This window comes from Schistocerca americana, chromosome 8, assembly GCF_021461395.2.
Source record: "Schistocerca americana isolate TAMUIC-IGC-003095 chromosome 8, iqSchAmer2.1, whole genome shotgun sequence".
Lineage (NCBI taxonomy): Eukaryota > Metazoa > Arthropoda > Insecta > Orthoptera > Acrididae > Schistocerca > Schistocerca americana.
Window position 1 is genome coordinate 138,109,351 of NC_060126.1, and position 25,968 is coordinate 138,135,318.

Here is a 25,968-nt window from a genome sequence, read left to right on the forward strand (position 1 = left end):
TGGGTGAGCACACACTGAGGTGACAAAAGTCGTGGGATACCTTCTAATGTCATGATATTGTGTCAGACCTCATTTTATCCAGCATAGTGAAGCAACATGACATGGTATGGACTCAACAAGTCGATGGAAGTCCCTTGCAGAAAATAATGAGACATGTTGCCTTTGTAGCCATATGAACTGACCTCTCAATTATTATAAATGTTCAATGGGCTTCATATTGGGTGATCTAGTGGCCAAATCATTCACTCAAACTGTACAGTTTGTTCTTCAAAGCAACTGCAAACAATTGTGGCCCACTGGCACATTGTCGTCCATAAACATTCTATCATTATTTGGGAATATGATGTCTGTGAATGGCTGCAAATAGTCTCCCAGTAGTTGAAAATAACCATTTCCAGTCAATGATTGGCTCAGTTGCACCAGAGAACGCTGTAGACTCCGTATAAACATAGTCCACACCATTGCAGAGCCACCACCAGCTTGTAAAGTGCTTTGTCGACAACTTGAGTCCATGATTTTGTGGGGTCTGCACCACACTCGATCCCTACCATCAGCTCTTACCAACTAAAATCCGGACCCATGTGACTAGGCCACAGTTTTCCAGTCATCAGGGTTCCAGTTGATACGGTCACAAACTGCTGCTCTCTGTCATTAATTGAAATCCATTGGCCAATGGGTTGTCCGTGCTGAGAGGCAATACCTGAAATTTGGTATTCTTGGCACACTCTTGAAACAGTGGATCTCAGAATATTGAATTCCCAACAATTTTCAAAATGCATCTAGTCCAACTACCATTCTGCATTCAGAGTCTACTTATTCCCATCATGTAGCCATTATCACATCGGAAACCTTTTTCACATGAATCACGTGAGTGCAAATGACAAAACTGTCAAAGTGTTGCCCTTTTATATCTTGTGTATGTGGTACTGCCACCACCTGCATATGTGCATATTACTATCCCAAGTCTTTTGTCACCACAATATACAAAACAGTTGGTTATCAGTTCTCAGCATGCTGTTTGGAGTTTCATTAATACTCAGTCCTGAAGATGTATTCCTAGTTATTATGAAAAAATCATTAGAAGATGAATCCTTAACTCTCAGCCAACCCCCTCCTTCAAACATTCTTGGAACAAATGGTTATGTATGAAACCAATGTAGATAAAGATGACTAACAAAAGATGCACACAAATGACTGTAAATTTTGACTTACGTATTCTCTGCAACATGAGCTCCCCAGTGAGTGGGTAATTAAGCCTTTCTGCAAACTCTCGACAGTACCACACTAACAGCTCTTGGTTGGGTAGGATTGGCTTGATTGTGTAAAAATAGATATTCATCTGTAAGAAGAAATTTTGCATAAATGATAAATTTATTATAGGCAACTATTTTTATTGATGGAAGTTTTGAAACAGAGTTAAAAAAATGTCTAATGTTTCTTAATTTAATGAAAAAATTAAATTCTCTGTTGCTCTTTATAGAAATGCTTTTAAATACTTAAAAATAAACCTGTTAGATGTTTTCAGAATAATACAATGCTTTTCCAATGCATGGTGAATTATCTGTAAGACAAGGAGTTGTAATGGACCAATTATCCTCCACCTACTTCAATTCTTATTAATGAGCACACTACTGTAATTTGAAGACAAAAGCTGCTTTCTCTCTTTAACTGTTGCTTCCATGTTCATATTCATTTTTCCTCCATTAATTAATTACTTTTATGTGTATCTCCCAAAAAGTCTGTCTTACTTTTTTCCCACTGTTAAAAGTTTTAAAAAGTACAATTTTGATTTTACAGAGTTAACAAATGAATTTCTTTGGGTCTGATGTTGCACATTCATGTTCACCTTGTTTCTTTCTTTCTTTTTTTTACTAAAATTATAAAAAGAAAAACTATAAAAAGAAAATGGCTATTCCTATCTTTTGTATAAAAGGAGATAATGTTCACCTTGTACTGGCAGGCAATCAGATTTTGAGACTCTGATGAATATGCTGGGTTTACAAATCGCATCCAGTTGGACTTGCTGACATCATAACCATCCATATAATAATATAATTCATTGTCCTTGTAGACCTAAAATGACAAAAGTGGTTGCATTTTAGATAGATGGGTAAACAATACTTATTACATGTGTTTTTAATCAGTCTATTCAGTAGGAATTAATCAGCTATGATGTGGTGTCATTTATATGTTTGTACTGAATGTGGCAGAATACAATATATGAATGGAATGAAAACTTCATTCATATTGTTTCATTATTCTTTTTTAAATATGTAACAAAGGCAAAAAAGTGAAGCATGCATTTGTATATGAAAGGCAGGAAAACTAAAACTCTTGACATGTATATTCAATAATGTATAGAGCATTGATTTGAAAAATGAAGAATATAATAATTGCCATGTGCTTTTTACTTTCGACAGTTTTTTGGTTTGTTTAAACATCTTATTTTATATGTGCTTGCTTTTAAACACGATGGTTTTAATTCTGGACACTTAATTGAAACATTCATTCAGTTAACATCACGAGATGCATGTAAGCTGTAGTATACTAAATCAATGAGCTATTCTTCTATTTTTTCTGTATGATGTGTATACTAAATATTTATCAGTTTTAGAAAATAGAATATGTTATATTTTCATTAAAAGCAGATGAATAAACTTCACTAAATGCAGTTGCAAACTTCACTGTTTTACATCCTTGTGCAACTGCAAAGCAAGCCTGTCATTTGTTCTGTTCTGACAGGTCAAACAAGGAATGCATATTATAGTAAGAGAAAGTATGCTGAACACTGTTATAGCTACAGAAGCAAGCAATACATTATTGTTGTTGAAGTGCAAGATTTATTTAAAGTGAGCTGAGACAGAAGACAGTATTGGAAATTACGCTTCTGGGGCCATAACATGCTGATTGGTCACAGAGTAAAAGGAGTAAGGCAATAATAATTCATGAAGAAGGTTGCACTTATGAAGAAATAGCAAAAAGCATGGGTGCAGGTGTTGCAAAGTTGGGTGTGAGGAAAATCTGCAAGCAGTATGAAGAAACCGCGTTAACCAAAACTGCTCAAATAATCAGCAGAATACCAACACTGACTAATGAAGACTTTAAGATTGTTGACATTTTTCTGAAGACGTTCATGCCTTCTTGAAGACTTCAGAGGTTGAAGTTTCTGTTCGAACAGTCAGATCATAACTTTGTGAAGATGGTTTACAAACAGTGACTCCCAGAAATAAATCTTGCCTGAACAAAATGCAGAGGCAGAAATGTATGCAATGGGCCTTAGCACAGAGGAAGTGGATGTAAGAGAATGGGGTTAGAATCATTAGAAGTGATGAGACTAAGATCAGTATCTTTGAAAATGGTGGATTTAAATTCATTCATTGTAGACCAAATGAAGACTTGTTGTCTGAGTGCATCACTGCCACTATGAAGCATACCATCTGTTTCAATGTGTGGGGCTGCATTGCAAGACATGGCAATGGGTGTCTGAAAGTGTTACAGGGCAACATCTGCACCAAAAACACCAAGAGGAGGTTGTAGTGCTCAAATTGCTGCCACATATCCACGATTTGTTTCAAGATAATAGACATCAGTGCAACTTTCAGCAAGGTGGGGCACCATGTCACAGCACTAGAATCATTAAGAAATGGCTTACTGACCACCAGATTAGTGTGCTGACCTGTCCTGGCAACACTCTTCACAGCATCCCAATTGAGAACTTGAGGTCAAGATTGAAAATTATGGCTTCATGAATCCCAGTAACCAGAGTGAGCTACAAGAGGCCGTAGGCAGTTCATGGTTCAGAGTGATCAAACCACAAGACCTCTGATGATGTTGGTGGACACCTGAATGCAATATTCAATGAATCTCTACAAAGTGTCCAGAATTAATTCTGCTATTGTATATGTGCCTTAATTTCTACCTTTTAACTAGCTTACATATTATCCTTGTGATTTAATTGTGAGTAGTTTCAGATATGTGAAAATAATAATCATTGTACCTTAGGCCAGTGTCCCAGTTCTTCTTTAATTTGCACCTGATTGTGTGTTTTAGAAGGATGACATGAAAAGAAGTGGAAAAACAAGCAATAAGAAAACAAACCCATACACCAGTGTCACAAAGATTTTATTATTATTACTGTTAGATGGTCTGATATAATTTAATGTGTAACAGCTTGTTCAAGATGCAAAGTTTTATGTGAAGTGTATTATGTATTCACCATATCGTGATTTTTTAACACATAAAGAAACCCAAACAATGCATTAACTTCTCCAGCAATAGTAAATGAAAGTAATAGCCCAGCCACCTTGTAGTTGATGCCTTTGGGAGGTGGTTAATTTGTGCCATGGTTACAGGTAACAACAGTGGTTGTTGGTTCGTTGGTTACTATACATACACATGTCATGTTGAGTACTTACCCTCCAGAAATATTTTCTGTTGGCAGTGCTGGGAACAGCATCCTTGGCATAAACTTCTCCAACAAGAGGACCAAATCTGGTTCCTGGTGGTATGTACCCAGTACTCCAAACACCTTGTACCTAAAATAAAAGAAAAATGGTAAAGTTAATAAACTGCTTACCTGCATAATGTGCAGCACAAATGGTCTTTGGCATAGAAATAAACAGAATCAGTCAGAATAAAAGCTTACAAGTTCAGTTATTCCATAAATAAACAATATCATAAATGCATAAACAGAAGAGAGATGAAATAAGCATGAGCCAATCTGTGGCAAACAACACATAATTGTATGAAACTAAGTCATGGGTAGCTACAGAAGTCCACATCGTAGGCTTACCTGAAAGAAGATTATATAAGGGACGATCAAAAAGTTTCCATTTGAGGGTATTGCTGCAGCATACATGCAATGTAGAGAGACTCTGGTGCAGGTATGTAAGCTCTGACATGCAGACAAGGGATTAATGTGGCATTTGTGTCTTTCTGATGTGCAAGCAGTAAATATGTACTGTGGCAATGTTATTACCAAATGCACGGCCAAAATGCTGTTATTTTTGGCTGCTGAAAGACGAACTCTGGTAGACATCCATCATACAACGAAGAATGTATGTGGGGCAGCATGTCTGTCAAAAACTACCGATGTGGAATGAAAACTGCGACAAGGGGTGCTGCTGCTTCAGGATAAAAGCACATCCCCACATCACAAATGTCATAATGCAGAAGTTATGCTAACTCAAATGGGAGACACTCAAGAGCCTGTCCTGCCTCTCCTCATACAACTATCACCCCTTCGGTCTCTTAGAAAAGAGGTGAGGATTCCTGTTGGGTTAGGATGTGCAGTGGGCAGTTATGGACATCTTCACACAACAGGAGACTGTTTTTTACCAAGCAGGTATCTTCAACCTGGTGCATTGGTGGGATGATTGTCTCAATGCTCACAGTGATTTTGCCTGCTAGGCATACTGATTCTGGACAGTACAGCTTTTGAATGGAAACTTTTTTGTAGGCCCTTATATATTCCCTTTAGCACAAGGAATTAACTTACTGACCAAGTATCGGAACACGATTAAAATTGTAATTTATGTGGACGATGAAAGAATGGTTTGGTCTCTGGGGTGAACCTGGTATTCACTGCGTATCAAAAGTTATTATGGTAGAAACGTTAAGCTTATTCCACTTTTAAAGAAAGGAGGTCTTTAGAAGATGATCACCATCTCAGGTGGACAATGATGTGGGCAGGACTGATTCGTAACCATTTTGCCTCACAAAGTCACAAGCCATGTATGATTTAAAGCTCTCCTTACACTCTTGGTAAGACCATTAAAATATTTGCACTGCGCCCCTCTGAGCTTGGTGCCTCCAGCTCGGGTCGTCAGTCGGCACTGATCAGCGAAAAAAGCAGCTTTAGCTTCACTTAAAAAATTACTGCTGCACTATTCTACCGAAGTGATCACGGAATTTTGTTAACCGATTACGGAAAACGAAAGCCACACTTTTATTTTAAGAAACTTCGCGCTTGCAGTATTGATACGCTTGAAGGTATATCTAGATCATAGGAGAAATGAGAAACGAAGAAAAAAAAAAGTTTTAACAGACCAAGAATTAAAATTTATAACTACTACCACGTAAATAGCACAATGAGTATATATAGGTACGTTGATGAGAGCTTCACTTTTTACTTCAGCCTGTATAACTATTACTGTACAGGCAACTAAATAGAGCTATGGTTAGTTTTGTAGACTATATATCGTTGACAATATTGCTGTGTTGCTCCCAGCTTGGTGCAAACCTTTCGATGTGACACATCTTCGATAACTTTTCTATCTACTTGATGTGCAGTGAACGCTGCTTCATGGTTTTATTAGGACTTGCCGAAAACTAATAGTGGTATTCTTCATTGACAGTAATGTGGGATACCGTATTTATAAATTATAATAAACATAACGAACAGTACAGTCGAGGTCAATAATACAGAACTGCTCAAAATGAATTTCAGAAATGTTTGCAGGATTTACGCCGGATCGAAAATTATTACGAAGCCGTAACTCTCTTAAGTATGCGTTTCGTTTTTCCCTCCCATTTTCATTTCTCAGGTCGACGCTTAATATTATAGCGCTGCCGTCGTGCGCCGCTGCAGAGTTAGCGTTGAGGTTCCAGAAGTCGCCGACAGATGGATCTGCGTCTGCACCAGTCGGGTGCCTTCCCGGGTTGGCGCCAACTAGACAGTTCCCCCGGCGTCGCATTCGGGCGAGCACACCAGGGAGCGGGTCTGGCGAAATATATGCAGGAGCAAATCAAGTCTGGGCTGTCGCGAGTAGCTGTCAGTTTTCACTGCGGGGTCTCAGTCAGCACAGGTTACAGGGTGGTAGCCGCATTTCCGGCGGAGGCTTTCTTTGGTAGCTAAGACTGACTTAGCTTATGAGTGTCCTCCCACCTGCGTCCGTAGCTGGTATTGAACTAGTTTGCGAAAACACTCGCCCTGGTTAAAGTAGTGTAATTTATGTCTAATATGAAATAAATTTTCGGAAATTGCAGCATGTGAACTCGCGAATCAATTACCAACCGACAAAAATGTAATTGTTGTGCTTATCGTTATCTGGCTTTACCATGTTTGTATTTTGTAGTTTACTGGGATTGAAATTTTAGCCCCAGTTTCTAATCGAAGCGGAGAATGGCGGAAGAAATTACAGTTTCTATTTTTGGACCGCCATTCCCGTAGTAACATTTTACATCTCGGTTCTGCCTTTGCGTTAAGTCTAACGTGAGCTTCTACGATATGCCGGTAGTACTCTCGCCTGACAGCGGGACAGATGCGTCTATCCGAGGAGATTATTGTTCGAACTCTTTATGAGTTGTGGACCAAAGAAGGGACAAAGGAAGATTTGGGCAGGGTGCAACGTAGGAGAGTATTGATATTATTGTTGTTGACACTATGCTGTCTAAATTTAAAGCAAGTGAAGAGGTAAGAATAACCAGTCAAGTTACCTACAGAGGCGAGAGAATTATATTCTGTTTTTTTGTTTTGTTTGATATTGTATCGACGTCGGGGGAAGTGTTCAAAACGGAACAGCACCAACATAATACCAAAGAAGAAACGTTGGTTGACACCTGCTACAATTCTTCACGTTGACGTGGAAGTGGACATATAGCGTCTATCTGCAATGGTGAAGGAACTTGTAATCTCATTTGCTGTAGTAGGCTCTTACGTCTGTTAACTTCCATTTTTTTCTGTGACCATTTCATAAACGATGTTGGTTTATTCATGTAATTAAGGTAACTTTTGTATTTGTCGGTACGTATAAAGTGCTTTCATTTACTAACGTACGTTTCCTTAAATTTGACGTGTTTCACCAGCTTCATAATTACCTGTGATGTTCTGTTTTGCAGACTCGTCTCTGCGAGATCATCATTTTTATAATGTTGTTCCAGGGAAGCAAACTTCACGTGCCAGATATGACTTGGGCCTGCTTAAAAACGGTCAGCTTCTTGCCGAAGGTTCACATTTCACACAAACATCTCCCCGTTTTAGGTTCCATGTTTTTTGGCTACGTCTTGACTTCTCCTACGCTCATTCCACGACAACAGACGCTGTGTGTTTTCTTTACTCCTAGCGTAGGTCAGACTAATACCACTAATTAGCGGGTAACGAAAGCTCAGATTTGTCTAAAATTTTAATCTGGCGGTGCGCCACAGAATCGAAGCAGGAGTTTGCCGATTGGAATTGTTTGCACCAATTATTATTATACCGGTGTTCGACAAGATAAAAAAATCTGAGTAGTTTCCAAACGTCATTGGCAATTAAAAGAACCCATTTGTTTGCGAACTACTTATATTTCACGCAAATTTCTCCCCGTTTTATGTTAAATAGGTTTAGCCTGGCCCTTGATCTCTTCTGCTGAGACGATAAATGCCGTGTGTTTACTTTACTCCTAGCATAATCAGATGAGTAACAACGCCGATTAATGGCGACCGAAAGCTTACTATTAAAAAGGATATACTCTCCAATTCGCCCAGACGTGCTTGAAGTTTTAATCGGATTGTGCGCTAGAGAATCGTAGTAGGATTTTGCAGAATTATTGTGATAATTACGACTGTACCGACGTTTCCCTGAATGGGAAATCTAAAAAATTTCCAGCACGAATTTGATTACCTGTGCTCTGGAGTGCCGGTTTTCGGACAAAATTTTTCGGTCGGGAACAAAAACAAGAAATTAGGTTTTGTACGTCCTCTCACCACATTTACGTTCCTCTACTTCCCCATTTAATACGCTCTAGACGCTATGGGAAACCCCGCTCTCGTAACTTTGGCGGTTATTCCGTACGCAGTCTGTGCGAGTGCTTTATCGCATGCTTCGTGAACTCTTAATTGTAGGTTCCATGATCCACTTTACAGTTGTGCATATACAGAGGCGATACGAACACGAGATGTAGAGCGACGCTCTTTGGTAGGACTCATTTTGCAAAGAGCAGATATTAAGCAAGGTATTCAGTCTGCCTCAGAACGAAATTATGGAGCTAACAACTGAAACCTAGTCCTCTGGATGGAATATTTCTCGTCACAACATTTTATCGAAAATATGCCTCAAGATGAAATACTGCTGTGAGGAAAATTCTTTTCCTTATGGCCTGTTGTTATGTATGTATGAAGCACAGGAGAAAGGAAGTGTATACGTCATTTTTTATATTTGTAAATCAGACTCAGCATATGTAGAGTAAGCCTGTTTATAAACCGAGCAAGAAATTTCACAGTGACAGTAACGTACTCAAATTCAGCACTTCTTCCAGGTTTATTTCGTTCTGTAGCTAGCGAACTTCCATTTCTCTCCTCTTATTCTTAGAAACTATTGTAATAAAAGATACATCCGCCTATTTCTTAGAGTATTTATGAAGCCTACTGAAAATTTCACTTAACATGCTTATTCTTGTAGAACAGGAAGTTGGTTCGTTATCTTATCGCTCTTTGCTGAGATTTGTTTGTAATTGACTTCCGGTAGTGATCTACTTTACAAAAAGAAACGCTTGATATAAGCCGAGGGATTTCTTTTGCAGTCATCTGGCAACGTTCGTAACTCTGCTACTTTATTTATCTAGTCGAATTCGTTTGTCTTTGCGCTATACTCTGCTTCCCTTTTTTGCCTATTAACCAGTTCTGGTATATTTTTAATTTTATGGTCTCTCATAACAAGAAAAGTAGCAAATATAATCTGTTCCTGTCCTGTATGTGTGCCGGCCGAAGTGGCCGTGCGGTTAAAGGCGCTGCAGTCTGGAACCGCAAGACCGCTACGGTCGCAGGTTCGAATCCTGCCTCGGGCATGGATGTTTGTGATGTCCTTAGGTTAGTTAGGTTTAACTAGTTCTAAGTTCTAGGGGACTAATGACCTCAGCAGTTGAGTCCCATAGTGCTCAGAGCCATTTGAACCATTTTGTCCTGTATGTGACCCGCTACACCATCTCAGTCAGATTATCTTCACTTTCATTGCCCTGATTTTGAAGATTATAATGACCGTTTCCTTCATTTTTCTTTTTTCCTACTGTTATGTTAATAATCTTAAACATCTGTCTCAAACGAGTCTGTCGAAACAATATTGTGTATAAAGCCATCTTGCAAGGGGTGGCCGTGAAGACGATGTGAAACTTTTTGTTTCGTGGACTACAGGGAGAAACAAATGTCTTTGCTAATATTTTGTTGGGCAGTCGGTTGTGTAAAATTTGAGTTGCAGCTAAGCTCCAAACCTGTTGAACGTAAACTGCGTTTGCGTGCGTTTACTGTCATGTGTGGATAACAAAACTAGTTAATCCAGTGGCTTTTAAACTCGCGAGGTGCTGCCCAAAATGACTCTGAACATAGTTCTGCCAGGTATCGCTAGAAACGATTACCGGTGTTTTAGTACGACTACAGGGTAAAAAGATCAGGTGCTGCGATACTGGTGTAATTGAGTCCTTTTAACATGCATATGGATTGCATGCATATGCTTCCGTGATATGGCGTTAGTGGAATTAACCAGGAGCACGCCATTCTTGTGTGCAGTATTTCTGATAAAGCACTGAATGTATCTTCCTCGCATTTAATTGTCATATGGGCAGCGCCTCAGAAAACTGTGTTGCGAAGTACAGGTACCTATTGTATTGGTATGTTACTCATTGCAGTGTTTCGTCTTTTCCAGGTAACGAGAACTTCAGTTCCAACAACAAGGAGGGACGCAACAATATGATAGACATGTTCAACCGATTTCAAAAGTTCTGAGATCCAAAAAAACTATACAGTCGTTTGATGAATCTGCAGATTTGGCAAAATCGATTGTTCTACAACGAGAAGTTCTAATACCATGCGTGGAATGAAGTTTCCCAGATGCTGACTATTAGATGACACAGAAAACGTTTAAATGACATATCCGTTGTTCGTTTCACTGGATAATTTTGAGACGATTAGCACCGTATCAGTTTTGTATTTGAGACGAGCTCTGTGAGAAGAAGTGGAATCAACAGAGAGAGAAAAAGGAAGAGGAGAGAGGGAAAGATTTTCCACTGTCAGATAAAGGATATTATTCTGCTGTGAGGACTACATCGTGGTATTCCATAGTGCGAGCTAGTAAAACCTTCTCGACTGTATCAAACGACTTCGGCATTGTGTTCGGACGGCTACAGACACGTGGATATAAACGCAAAAGTAGTTTTAGAACGGGGAAAAATAATTCGTGGTCATATTTTACGCAGTAGGATGTGTTTGTCGACCTTCAACGAACTTCTTTAATTATTATCTCTAGTGGTTTATTTTCGTGCTCGCCAAATCACAAACCAACACCACTGTTAATAGAGACTTCTCATGATTACTTTAGAGATGGTGTGATCGCTTAGTAGCAAATTAGGAACACGCGGATATCGGACGTTTGTACTGAATTAAAACTGACTGCTGAAATGGACATCGAAAATAGTCCGCAGCGAATATTTAACTGCTAGGCTACCCAGAAGCACTCCTCGTTTTAACACAATGTATTCGTCTTCCTTTGCTTGTCATCCGCTGCCTTAAATACTGTTTGTGAAAAGCGAAAACCTGGGTTGGAATACATACTTGGTATCCATATCAAAGGCTTATCTCTCCTCTCTTCACCCTTCCTCACCAGACCGCCCTCCCCCCGTCTCTTATTTTCACTCAATGTCAAGTAAACACGAACAGTAACTCAGTTGGATGTGAGGAAATTGTCCTGTGAAAAAACCAACCCGCTATTTGTAGGTCGTGGCTTAAGGGTGATTCGTACGGTCAGATCGATGCTATAATTGTGCTCTTCCTGTAAACGGTATGAATTCCCAACTACGAGTATTAAGCCAACTTCCCTTCAATTAGATTTTTGCGCTATCGCAGCACGCAGCTCTGGACCCGATGCGTAAAGGTAAGAGAGATCTTCTCTTTCACTCTAACCACTTGTTGAAGACCAAATATCAACACGTCGCGGAATTTGTGCCATTAAAAATAATACATATGTACTGATCACTAACAATGCTGTAACGATGCGTGTGGTATGTCACCAGAGGACATTATTACTGTATGTGGAAATTAACATTTATTCAACAAGTAGAAAGATGTCTAGTGTGAATAGTTTCTTTGACTTGCCCTGTGTAACACGTCCCAAAGCGTTCTGCGCCCTTTAGTAATATCTAAGCTGCAAGCAGAAACACGTATTTTTATTGGAAACTTGCCCGCGTTTGCAATAATTTTTGCTATCGGTTGCGTCAGAACTCTATGGGCTCAGTTCAGAATAAACTGATACCTGTCTCAGGACGAACTTTTCAGAAATGATGCTGAACAAGGTGTATCGGACACGCACACACGACACACGTTAATATTTTAAGCGAACTGTAAATTTAGCGCCCCTACACAACGGTCGAAACTAGTCTTATTGCAACCGGAAAAATAAATGAAAAACAGAAATAAATGTACCAGTGGGATTTTAAGCCAAATTTTTCGAACTTTTTCATTTGATTTAATCATTCGGCACTTGTTCACGATTAGCAATTTTGAAGATCGTATTTCCTCTCTCTCTCTCTCTCTCTCTCTTTTTTGTATTTGCTTGCTTACAGCCATCGATATAATGTGTGTAGTGTGCTTTTACACCGTGTTTTGTTTCTTTTCAGTATTCATCGATTCTTCATCTCCGTGTGTTTCCTGTACACAGAGTATTGAATAATCTGTGCCACAGTTGTAGTCTTTGTTATGCTCTACTATTGTTTCCACCCACTGTTACCTCCGTTGCCAGATTAAGCCCTTCTAGCTCCATTTTTGCGTAACATTCTTTCCGAAGCTAGTCTGTATGGAATCTATTCGTTTAGTACGTTATTGCACCACATATTTTAAAAATTTTACGTAACACGACACTGTTAGTGGCATTTGTATATTTTTTTCTGGTTCTGCCATCAGCATTTTCTTGATTACCATTGCGCTGCCCTAAAACGCACGGTGTGAGAAACTTCTCGTTCTTTGAGTGAGTTAGGCGTTTCTCTACTGGACAGATAATGGGCTGAATTTGTGCATGTTCACACAGACGATTTCCGTGCTAGAAGAACAAACAACGGAAACGAGGAGATAATTTCCTTTATTTGCTGGGCGAAAGATCGATGTTTAATTAATGTGATTATGGCAGCTATTGCACTTGTAACCAAGTACCTACTGTGGTAACGATGTCAAACGGTAACTGCTATTGTAATAGTAGTAACGGATGCGGATCGTCGGCGAAAGAAGAGATATTTAGTGCGCAATGTGACCAGTGAATACTGAACGTTTCGTGTGTACATTACCGTTGAACATTCTAAACATATCACCTAGCTGATTATATGGACGAGTAAAACAGATTCATTACATGTTTGTTATTTTATTACTGTAACAGCTTTGCGAGGCGAATTTAAACACTCTACGTACAATGGGAAAAGCTCTTCCCCAGCTTATTGCACATATTTCATCAATAATGACGTCAAAGTAAGCAAGAACTCTGAGAGAAACATCAGAAGTTTTGTTGAGAAAACAAACAGCGCAAAGAAGAGTCACTTGATATTTCTACGAAAATAGTAAATCATCTTCAGGAACGGAAATGATTGCATCATCTCTTACTGATGTCGGAAACCCTTATTCTGTACTAAATTAACTGTAAGATAAAATATGTTTCAAACATTTTCATCTTCCCTAAAATAATTTATAACTAAACGCACTTCGAGTGAGTTTATGCCTGGGCCAACTTTAAAAGATGAAACCTACTGCAAACGATCGTATTTCGCAGTGAAATAGGAAGTATTAACTTCCATGACATAAGCTGAACATGTATTTGATCACAAATGTTCTTATCGAGGATAAACACGTTTGAAGCACATTTGATATAACTAATTTGACGTAGCATTTATGACGTCACTGTTGTTTACGCTTAAGGATGTGAGAAGGCGGTTTCGCTATCTAAGAACGATCGTTGACCATCGAAACTGATAGTGAAATAGATTAATATTTTCAACATATTTTGCTTGAATTATTTAACAACTGTGGGAAAAGCTTATCAAAGACATTAATTCCTTATTTGGCGATAGAAGTAATCTCATCTTGTTTCGCTCAACAATCTCGCAACATCGACCTCTTATTTCCATCAACATACATCAGAGCCTTAGAAGAGGGAGGCTGAACTGAGGAATCAGTCTGTCATTCATCTACTGAAATGTGGAAACTTCTTCCATCTGCAAATCGATGTACTGGCAACCAGCGAAATGGAGAACATCAGCTCTATGATTTTGGCATAGTCGCAGCTCTTTCCTCTTATAACGAAATTCACCGCGTGTAAATTAATGTGATGTAAGTGGGGTCTTCCGTGAGATTATCTGATCAGCTATAATATCGACTGGAAACCATTGATGTCGGCCGTAGTATCTTCTTTACTAGACGTTTGTCGATGAAGTATCAACCAAAAACGACATTCAGTTTCAACTAGTCGCAAATGTTCAATCGTAACATTGATTTAAATATTTTTTTTTAGTCGTTACATTTTGTTACCGAACCGCAGGTTATAGAATTATGGAATGTGATGTATCGTAACTCGAAGCCTTCCCGATGGTCACAGTGAATGAAATGCCAGACAAATGCAGCAGTGATATAGTGAAGAGGTACACTCTTGCAAGGCTTACATTCAAAACGCGTCTGGCTTACTTCCCTGTCTTAGAAGCGAGCAGTCAGCGCATTACTCTGTCGGGGTAGGTCGGCAATAAATTTCAGATACACAGACAAAACCAGCGCCTTGTCTCCTCGGTATACGCAGAAAGAGCTCAGCGCGTTGCTTGTAACGCAACAGTAAATCACCCTGAGGAACCACTGCACGGAAAACCTGCAGTAATTCCGCTATCTGTGCATTGTACAAGTTTGTATTTCATCACCTTCGTTAGTAATTCGAGGGCATTACGAGGGTTGATAATAGCTTACTCTTAACCAGTTTGCCTCATTTTCAGGCAGGTTGCTACCAGTGTAAAACCATATGTATCTATCCGACTTGAGAGGCTCCGGAAGCTATCGGTAGCAGCAGCATTGTAATGAGAAAATATCCGTTCTCTGCTTATGAATGGAAATCATTCCGCACTAGCGTGACTCGAAACGGCTGCCGGTCAAATTAGCATTTATATTTTCTTTCTTCTGCGCTATTGCGCCAATATCCACCCTCTTGACTAAATGAGCTTGGGATCAAAGTTTCCGTAGAACGCCTTTGCCGTAACTTCAGCCGTCGCTGTTGTAAGGAACCGCTGCTCGAAGCGAAATTATATCTATTGCCTTCCATCTCATGTCATGAAAGAAGTAAAAAAGAGATTGTAGTTTGTTCTTGATCCGCACATATCTTTGAATTTTTTTCCGCTGTTCCTCGTGGCCGAACTGAGAAATTCTACGGATCTTGTAGCAGGTATGGAAAAAAGCGACCGGTTAAAACCTATACTGGTATTTTAATTCTGAAAACCAATAATTTTCGGTATTTGTTTCGCCTCGGTTATAACAGTTTTCTTTCTTTTTTTACTAATAATAATCGGATAAAAAATCGGAATATCAATTTACCATAACAGCGGTGCTAAAATCTTTGGTTTTTAAATAAAACTTTCTTTTAAAAAATTTTTCATTTGAATTAAGGTTAATGTATTGTGTGTCCACCATTTCTGCGCAATAATAAAAGGAAAAGGATGTTATGGTAACAGTGATAAATAAAAAACTTAACAACTCGTACATACTTTATGATAGAAATAGACAGTAGCTGATCTGCGTGCATACGCCTTTATTTGCTTATAGCCCTTGGAAACGGACAATTGAACGCAAAAAAATAAAGAGAGCTCCAACCTCAGTTTTCACACTTCAGCACTGACTATTCGTGATGCTGAAATAGTGGTATGATCCTCGATTACAACATGTTTTTTGAGCAGAGTTTCAAAAAATTAGAATCAACAAGAGGACATTGGTGATTTTTCGTAGTGTTCAGCCCATTACTACTTTTCGAGAAAAACAGCAAACGGTGGACGGACTAATTTTTTTTTTATCTACTTTATATTTTGATTCTGTATATCTTGAGAGCTTAATGCAAAAGTCTGAGGAAGTCTTGGAATTTTTCAGTCATGGTTCGATGTCTACACTTATTACTGAAAATAACAGCAATAAAAAAACGAAAATCGGTTATTTCAAAAATCGGTTCTTTTTAACTATTTAACAGCAAAGTTAAACTGGGCACGAAAAAGACGATACAACCGAAAAAACGGTCATTTCAGCGATAACCGCCATCCCTATCCTGTACTAGTCATTGTTACGGCCTGCAAGAACTCTTTCTCTAGTGGTTTCTTCTAGTTCGAGCCTTTCTCGTCCAATGTATTCGGTAGATAAACTGTGGAAAGCGAGAATACGAATATGTAAATACAAGATGGGGATGTTCACTGTGGAATTTGTCTGATAATAGTCGGAAATTTTTGTTCTGAATTTGAGGGTGAAGTTCTGGCAATTTTAGCGCCATTACGCTATGTTTTCATGGAAATATTCGTGGAATTGCGCTACGCCACCTGGCTCGGTTTTACATTCAGAAGCAATTTTCCCGGCTAGTTTGTGAAAAAAGTTCCACTGTGAACATACTCGTATACTACCATATTGCACTGTACTCTTTTTTTCAAGGCTTACTGCATGCTCTTAAAAATAGATCGTGCTATTTGAAAACCACAGGCGGTTTTTAATTCTTCGACAGATGAAAGTTTAAAAGTATCCGTCATAAAACAAAATATTTGCTCCTGACGTACTATCATTTGCTGAGAACATTATCTTGGTATCTTGAACTGTTTGTGAAAAATTTTTGGATGTGTCCACATTAGTTTTAACATTTCGTAGCATGGAAATATGGCAGCCGAAATACATTCGCATCGGGTGTTTAGCAACAGATTCGTGATTTCTCCTGGGCGCTACGAGGTCTGCCATCGACAGCGGAAATTGGGTGAGACGACTAGTAAAAAAAGTAATAACAGTTGGCTCTGGGTTTGTAAACGGGACGAGCAAGCAATTAGTCAGACCAAATGTGCTGAAAATCGCGAATTCTGGTTCCTACGATAGCTACCGCGTAATCTGAAATATGTTCCCAGCTCCTGTGATCAATGGGCCCACTTTCAACGCTAAATTACCGGCACCTGTCGTTCTTTGAGTTATGGGAAACAACAGATAAGAAAGCGGTGGTCCACGAAGGTAAAAAGGTATTCACTCTGCACTTGCCAGAGCAAAATAGTTTATAAAGTCTTCGTTTTAAACGTGGTCTTTATTTACCAATGGGAGCACCTTACTTCAAATTGTGTATTGCCTCTCTGCTAATAAATGATAATGCTAGTGCTAGTGCTGGACTCTCTTAGGAAAGTCAAACTGGAGAGTCAGACTGGAGAGTCAGACTGGAGAGTCCACAGGGAGTCTTGCGTTATTTGGAAGTTTAGATTTATTAAAAACATATTTTAACGTTATTCACTCTTAGATGCACAATGCTATGGTGTATGAACTTCGTTATTAACACATATCAGAGTGTTTGCATGATTTTGATTATTGTCTGGAAACCACACCATGTAGTTTACACTTTAAAATGTGCTTATAGCCTACAACAAAAACCACCAATCGTTGTGCGGTGAGAGCGTTGTACTTCTGAACACGGAAAGCACTGCTTTATACCGTTGGCGTTGTGCTCTTGTCTACGGTGCTCGTAAGTCATTGGTTCCGTCTTTTTAGGCCGCTGCTGCCATGCGCGCCATTGCAGACTAGGCACGTCAGACATACAGGGCGTAATGAGTATTAGTGAAGGTATTTTTGTATGTGGTACCTTAATATATTCACTCTTCAGTGTGTTGGCTATTTTTTTCTCTGTGTCGAAGTCTTCCCAGAAACACTTCATAAACTTTACGACGTGATATCTGCGCCTCCGTAACTGCACAATTAACTGAACTACGCTTGTCATTATAGACAGAAGGTTTTGCGTCCACGCCTCAACTCCTTACCTGCTGCGCAGGGGAAAATGAACATTAGTGGCTTGCTCTTGCTACATTAACTTAGAGATAGCCCACTAACCCAACTAAAAACATGAGACTCTTAATAGCTATAATTATTAGCCTTGTTAATGAGGTAAATTCTAATGTAAGGTTGTTCAGTATACTGTCCTCCGTCATCAGTAGAAATATCTGCACATATGCACTGCATAATTGCTATTTTTGTGATAAATGCACCTCTTCTTATTTCTAATTACACACCGCACACAAAAATCCAGTACTCATTGCAACATACATTCTTAATTGCTTATCTTTTATAGAATATTGTTTAAATTTAAACAATTACAAATTAAATTTTCTTTCATCCTTATCTGTTCTACGCTTCGTGGTAATGTTCAGGGAACATGCACATTCATTTAACATTTTGGTACCGAAATATCTTTATTGTAGGGCAATAACAATTGAAATAGTAGCATATATAGCTGCAGGTATATTCAACGAAGATTATCATCTGTTTTGAAGACCATGAATGTGTTAGGAATCGTCATAGGGACGAACAGCACAAAATTCGCGGTCTGACAGGAACAAGGAATATATCAGTTTGTTAATAGAGCTCGGATTGAAAAAAATGCAACTCCAGATTCAGAACTAGAGCATGTATAACTTTAGACGCACGTATCTCTATTCACTTGATTTTCTTAAAATGAAGGATAATTAAATTTAGGTGTCCTTTAACGGGAGTTTATTTTATTCGAATTGCAAGTATTTTTTTAAACACCTGAACTTAGAAAAACATGCCAAGAAATTGACATTTTTTCAGATAACTGCCATTCTTTCCGAGGTATTTTTTACAACCACATCGTGGTGCCACCCCCCCCCCCCCCCACCCCCTCTCAGTTCATTCTGCTTTAAGAATTTTCGATTTTAGAAACAGCTTTGAGTCTATATAGTGCGTTGCGCAATCCAGGATGTGCCGCGAGGCTGCACCCGCCATTTATGATTTGTTATGACATAATTCTTTTTTTCATACACGAATGTATGTATAATGAAATGATAAAATCCCCATTTTGATAAAAACAATCCCGAAGTCCAGCCATTTTCCGTATCTCTCGACCAGATCCTCCTCTTAAACACATATTTTCCCGCCACAATATGTGCCGCACGAGCATATGCAAACACAAAGGCAACAGAACTACGCCATGAGGGAAGACTATCGAAATTGTACAGAGAGAGAGCAATTCTTTGCTTATCCGCAGGTTAAGTCAGCCCAAGTCACGACTTCACAGCTCGTAGGGTGGGGAAGGGCGAGGAGAAGGTGGGAGGGTCAGCACAGGTCTGGCAAAGCGCCCGTGAGGGAGCAAATGGATGAACTGGTTGCCAAGGCTTGCCGCAACCGCGAAAGTGAACGCGCGTAAGGAAATCCGAAAGAAACAGCAGAAGGCGCAAGTAACGCCATTATCGATTACTGACTCCCTGTACGGTTACTGGGAGCTGGTCAGTGCAACAGTGAAAAAGAAAATACCAGTTCCATGATGAGCATTCGGCTGTGATTCGAGATTCAAATTCGCCATGGTTTTTTTGTACAACATGTTCCTTTGCTGTTGTAATATGCCAGTTATTCGGAAAAAAACTAACTTTCGTCACAAGATAAAACGAAACCAGTGCATAAGAGATTTTTTTTTTTTTAAAATATCTCTCATCTGCATTCGCCGTGTTATTTCACGTATCGTCGATTTCCGATTAGCTACAATGTAATTCAACATTTTAAGAGCGAAATGGACGCCTTTCAAAGTTGGTGGCTATTTAGCTCATAAGCTGACCAGTTACTTTGTAGACGGCCGGTGTGGCCGTGCGGTTCTAGGCGCTTCGGACTGGAACCGCGTGACCGCTACGGTCGCAGGTTCGAATCCTGCCTCGGGCATGGATGTGTGTGATGTCCTTAGGTTAGTTAGGTTTAAGTAGTTGTAAGTTCTAGGGGACTGATGACCACAGATGTTAAGTCCCATAGTGCTCAGAGCCATTTGAACCATTTTATTTACTTTGTAACAAGGTTAAATCCAGAACCGCTGACTCACAGATAAACTTATCGATCCCAGATCACTAATGATGTTTACGAAACGAACCTGCGTAGATTGCACAAAATACATTCTTAAAAAGAGCACGAAGCAATTTTCCGAATGAGACGGAAGTCGGCAGATGTGATGTACATGCGCAGAAAAAAGGATGATTACAATTTCAGAAAAATTGGGTGGGTTATTTTAGAGAAAGAGCTTCACAAATTGAGCGAATCAGTAAGAAAAATGGTTCAAATGGCTCTGAGCACTATGGGACTTAACATCAGAGGTCATTAGTCCCCTAGAACTTAGAACTACTTAAACCTAACTAACCTAAGGACATCACACACATCCATGCCCGAGGCAGGATTCGAACCTGCGACCGTAGCGGTCGCGCGGTTCCAGACTGAAGCGCCTAGAACCACTCGGCCACAAATCAGTAAGACGTTGATCCATCTATGGCCCATATGCAAGCAGTTATTCGGCTTGGCATTGATTGACAGAGTTATTGCATATCCTCCTGAGGCATATAGTGACCAATTGTGTCCAATTGGCGCTCTAGACGGTTAAAATTCCGAGATGGTTCCAGGGCCCTGCTCCATACGTTCTCAATTGGGGAGAGATCCAGCGACCAAGTTGGCCGAGGTAGGGGGTCCGCCAAGCACGAAAAGAAGCAGCAGAACCTCTCACTGTGTGCGGGAGAGGCATTGTCTTGCTGAAATGTAAGCCCAGGAGGATTGCCATGAAGGACAACAAAACGAAGAGTGGAATGTCATCGACGTACTGCTGTGCTGTAAGGGTGCGATACAACCAAAGGGATCCTACTGCGGAAAGGAATGGCATCCCAGATCGTCACTCGTGGTTGTCCAGCCGTATGAAAGGTTACAGTCTGGTTGGTATCCCACCCACTGCTGTACGAGGCGTCGGCAGACACATCGTCGGCCTGGAATCTCATTGAGTGTAGTAGAATTGTCTTCAATGATGAGTTCCGCTTCGGACTGAGCCCCGATGACCAGCGGAAACGTGTCTGGAGACGCCCTGGACGGAGATAGGATACCAATCTGTTTCCCGCCATACGGCCCGATAACCTGGAGTTATGGTCTGGGGTGCTATTTCATAGTAGGACCCCTTTGGTTGTCGTCCGCAGCACCCTTACAAAAAAGTGTTACGTTGACGATATTCTGTTCCCCGTTTTATTTCCCTTCGTGGCAAGCCGTCCCGGTCTTACATTTCCCCAAGAGAATGCCCGCCCCCACAGGGCGGGAGTTTCTACTGTTTGATTTCGTGTTTGCCAAATGTACCTTGGCCAGCAAGGTCGCCGGATATCTCTCCAACTGAGAACGTTTGGAGCATCTTGGGCATGGCCCGCCTACCATTCGGTATTTTGACGATCTAAAGCGCCAGTTGGACAGAATTTGGCACGATATTTATCAGGAGGACATTCAACAACTCTGTCAATCAAAGCCAAGTCGAATAACTGCTTGCATAAGGGCCAGAGGTGGACTAACGCGTTATTGATTTGCTTAGTACGTGAAGCTCTTTTAGTTGAATAAATAATCCAGTTTTTCCGAAATTGTAATCATTTCCTTGCCTGTACACGTACATAACATCCACCGATTTCCGTCCCATTCGGATAATTTCTTCGTGGTGCGTCTTTTTTTTCTGTCATAAAGTGTATAACAGTCACCACTTCAGAGCGTAACGGCTACATTTTAATTTTTTCCCCCTCTGGTAAATGTTTTGCTCAATCTGCTTTCTTTGACACCAATGACGATGTATGCGCTGGCTTCCTTCTGGCGCTCAAATGGCTCTGAGCACTATGGGACTTAACATCTATGGTCATCAGTCCCCTAGAACTTAGAACTACTTAAACCTAACTAACCTAAGGACATCACACAACACCCAGCCATCACGAGGCAGAGAAAATCCCTGACCCCGCCGGGAATCGAACCCGGGAACCCGGGCGTGGGAAGCGAGAACGCTACCGCACGACCACGAGATGCGATTCTGGCGCTCAGACTATTTAATTAGTGGCGTAGCTTCTACGATGTGTCCCTGCAGCCACGTATTACACAATCAATACGCAGTGTGATTAACTGCAGAGCGGTTTTCGTTTGCAAAACACTGTGCGCCACTGGAGTGTATATAGTCACGAACAAGAAGTTGCTGGCGTCGAGTTCGCGCCACACCGGTCTCCAGGCGTGTAATTTAAATGCTACAGGTAGTAACTCTTCGGGCCGTTATTGGGACCTCGCTGCTTTTGAAACTTAGTGGGACGTGATATATACGGCTAATTTCAGAACAGCTGTGGAGGGTATTCTTATCCCCATTAAAGTGGATGGCGTGAATGGAATACATCGTTTTCTTGGTGAAAACTCTTTTCGCTGTGAAATAATTTCCAAACAGCCTTACTTTCAGTTGAGAAGAACGTTTTCTGAAGTTGTTTTATCAGGAATCGGGAAACGGAAGGGAGGAGTATTGTCATGAATATTAAGCAAGGAATTTAATCACGTAAAATGATTAGCAGCAGCAGTGACCAAGAAGTAAAAAATATATCTTGAAGTCAGGAGGAATATACTGTTGAATGAGATTTTTGTTCAGTCTTCAGTGTCGCTAAAGCACAAGGGTGTTAAGATATTTAGCGAACCAGCACAGATGAATGTATCAGTTGGTTTGACGAGAAAGAGGCTAAAGAAAAGCTCGCAGTAGAATTTCTAGCCTAAGCGTTCTGATGCTACTTCTTAGATACATTAAACGGACTGTCCAAATCGGAATCCATTAACACAATTCCTATAGCACTCATCGAGGTCAACACATGCTGATTGATTGTTATTTTATGATAAGCTCACCAATTGTAAACAAAACTGTCGGTTTGGAATAAATGTGGTCAGAGTCACGCTTGCCTTTGAATTGAATGCCTGACACGGAAATTGTGAACGTGTACTCCATTTGCCAGAAGAATGTGCCAAATAGGCTGAAATATTTCATCTGATGCATTCGAAGCAAATAACGGCGGAATCTGATGCGTACAATAAAAATAATATCGCTGCAGTAAGTCACAAGCAGAATTATTTTAAAAGAGCAAAACTATTTACATTGAAATCAGTTTCTCTAATTATTACGGAAAAAACGAGAAAAGTCTGAGTCATATGTAATGCGGAGTTACAAATATTGGTATCCTGACGCTAACACCCGCTGCTCTTACAGCAAATGCACCCTTTTAGCAAATAATTCATTGGCGGAATGTCAATTAAGTGTTCTCGCCAAATTTAAGAAGAAGAAAAACCGAATAATTTGGATAATTTTGCGTGTTTCGATGAGTATAGGCAGTAAAAAAGAATCGGTTAATATGATTCTAAGTTATTAATTATATACTTCTAGGTGAAATCCTTAGGAGTGAGTGACGTAATATTGAACGAATACTTGAAATCGTTAGGAGGAAAGGTACATGCACGCAAGACTCAATCGCGGTCTGTTGCTGAATGCTGCTCGAGTGTTCGCGAGCCTTACCTAGAAGGAATTACTATTTCTAAGTGTGGACAGCTTTTCTCGTGGCTAAAATCGTAACAGGCCGCTATCGCCCACACAAAAGTGGAACAGAGATTCTTGGGGAATTTGAATGGGAAATGCCCTTTCAAAGGAACCATCCCGACATTTGCCTGGAGCGATTTAGGGAAATCACGGAAAACCTAAATCAGGATGGCCGGACGCGGGATTGAACCGTCGTCCTCCCGAATGCGAGTTCAGTGTGCTAACCACTGCGCCACCTCGCTCGGTGTAGATCCATGTTTCCACCCCGACGTAGGAGGAGACACAAATTACACTAAACAACTGCGTCATAGACAGTTTCAGATGTCATCATCATGTTTTCTTACGGCATAAATGTTAGATTTTGTTAGAAATAATTAGCGGATCAGAAAAATCTGTAACTGTTTTATTACAAACCTAGGTATCTGTTTCTCGTAACTAAACCGCATGGCAACCGCTTAAGTACCTGACGTGCAAGTGCATCATTATGCGTCATAATTAAACAAAATTATCTCGTTTTAGAAAACTCCGACAGAGTTCCGGTTTGAAGAAGACGAAAATGTATTCTTGAGATTCCGTTCGCATAATGTGTTCCCGAGACATCAAAAATTGCCGGCCGGAGTGGCCGTGCGGTTCTAGGCGCTACAGTCTGGAACCGAGCGACCGCTACGGTCGCAGGTTCGAATCCTGCCTCGGGCATGGATGTGTGTGATGTCCTTAGGTTAGTTAGGTTTGATTAGTTCTAAGTTCTAGGCGACTGATGACCTCAGAAGTTAAGTCGCATAGTGCTCAGAGCCGTTTGAACCATTTTTGAACATCAAAAATTAATCGAAACGTAGTGCAACTCTGCCAACCCCATATTCGCACATCGAATAGTTTATCTGTTTGAGCGAGGCTATTGAAATGTGAGATTACGCGTGTCTTCTGTGCCGGACGTGGCAGACGACACAGACGATCTCAAGGAGGGGAGGTAGTGAGTAAGAACTGCCTCGTCAGAGAATATGCTTCGAATTTTTAATCATACGACATTTAGAACTTTCTCGGGAAATGTTCTGAGAATCTTCTGTGGAGAATAATCTCTTTTTTACTTAAACGTCCCATAGCTTTCGTACAGAGGTTATCGAGAGGCATATTTCCCGTACGACATACGCGAACTGAATAGAGATAATAGTGGCCTTTATTGATGAAGAACCGCCTACTATGCAGGGGCTTGTGGAGTTAATATCCACGTGTAGGTGCAGATTTTGATGCTGATGAACAACGACAAAAGGATGCAGTAAGGCACGGGAAATTTCGAATAAATGCGCTTGGTTGTCGGACTCTTTGCTAGGTGCCTATCGCAGCCTTAACCAGCAATGCAGGTGGTGGCAACTTGGGGACGAGAAGGTGATAATCGGCGGTCGCGCTGGGACGCGCAGTTTCCGGGTAGTCGGTGCGCTGTGCAGCGCGGCGCGGCGCTCTATTCTGGTCTCTGGGATTCGCGCGGCTAGCGCTGTCCCGGCCTTGGGGTTAGGTTATATTCCCGCCGCTGCACCAGCTATAAGCCCGCTTCTGCCTCTGCGAGCCGCATTCCACTTTGAGGGCACGCCAACTCTGCGTTCTATTTCTGAAAGCTGTGCCTCCATTCCTCTCACTTAGACTCCTCCTCCCCCCCCCATCCTTCTTCCACCGATCCCCTCTTTTTCTCTTTCTTCGAAAGCGAAAGCCTCACTTTTCTTTTCCTGAACGTGTCAGCAAAAGATTTCATGTTATACCTCCCCCCCCCCCCCAAATCAATGTCTACGTTCACCCGTTTAGAGCTCGAGAGAACGCGGGAGCTTACAGCCTGCTATAGTATCATACCTACTGACCACAAGGATGTCGAAACCAGCGAGCTAATAACACCAGGTGGTTATAATTTAAGTGCAGCTATTCATAGAGTACCAATGTGGCCTGTAGTTATCGTGTGGCAGCGAAACTTTGTAGATATTCTAGTGCGTTAATGCGAAACCGATTTAAGCTGGAAAAAAACTACTTCCAATTTACGCCACAGGTGAAGATATGGCACTGTGACTTCATCAAAGACGTATAAAAAAGTTTCCATATGCATTGGATTAGGAACGGGATGTAGACAGGAAAGGTCAAATGTTAATTTTGTTAGTAACTGTCACTTACACAAATTGTTCAGTATGACCAACGGAGACGTCGACGAGATGCTGTGCTAGATTTGCACTTGATGGCCAGAACTGGAACTAATTTTTTTCCAGCGTACATCGGTTCCGCGTTAACGCATTAGAATATTTACAAAGTTTCACTGCCATACGATAATTACAGCCCATACTAGATCTCTATGAGTAATTATTACCAGCTAGCACTACCCTGATGATCAGTTATTTGTTTCTCAATTTATTCGTACTTTTAAGGACTAAATGGCACTCTCTTACCCCTAATCTCCCATAAATTAC

General features: G+C 40.5%; 1 protein-coding gene across 1 annotated transcript in view; it reads right to left on the minus strand.

Annotated features, from left to right (window-relative positions):
* Window positions 1–25,968, minus strand: part of LOC124545630 (PR domain zinc finger protein 1) — a 68,559-nt gene that overhangs the window by 9,708 nt on the left and 32,883 nt on the right. The window contains exons 3-6 of the mRNA XM_047124576.1: window positions 4,416–4,535; window positions 3,998–4,033; window positions 1,948–2,073; window positions 1,213–1,339 (exon numbers count right to left, since the gene is read on the minus strand). Of these exons, the coding sequence (XP_046980532.1) occupies window positions 1,213–1,339; window positions 1,948–2,073; window positions 3,998–4,033; window positions 4,416–4,535 (409 nt within the window). The remainder of the gene's footprint in view (window positions 1–1,212; window positions 1,340–1,947; window positions 2,074–3,997; window positions 4,034–4,415; window positions 4,536–25,968) is intronic.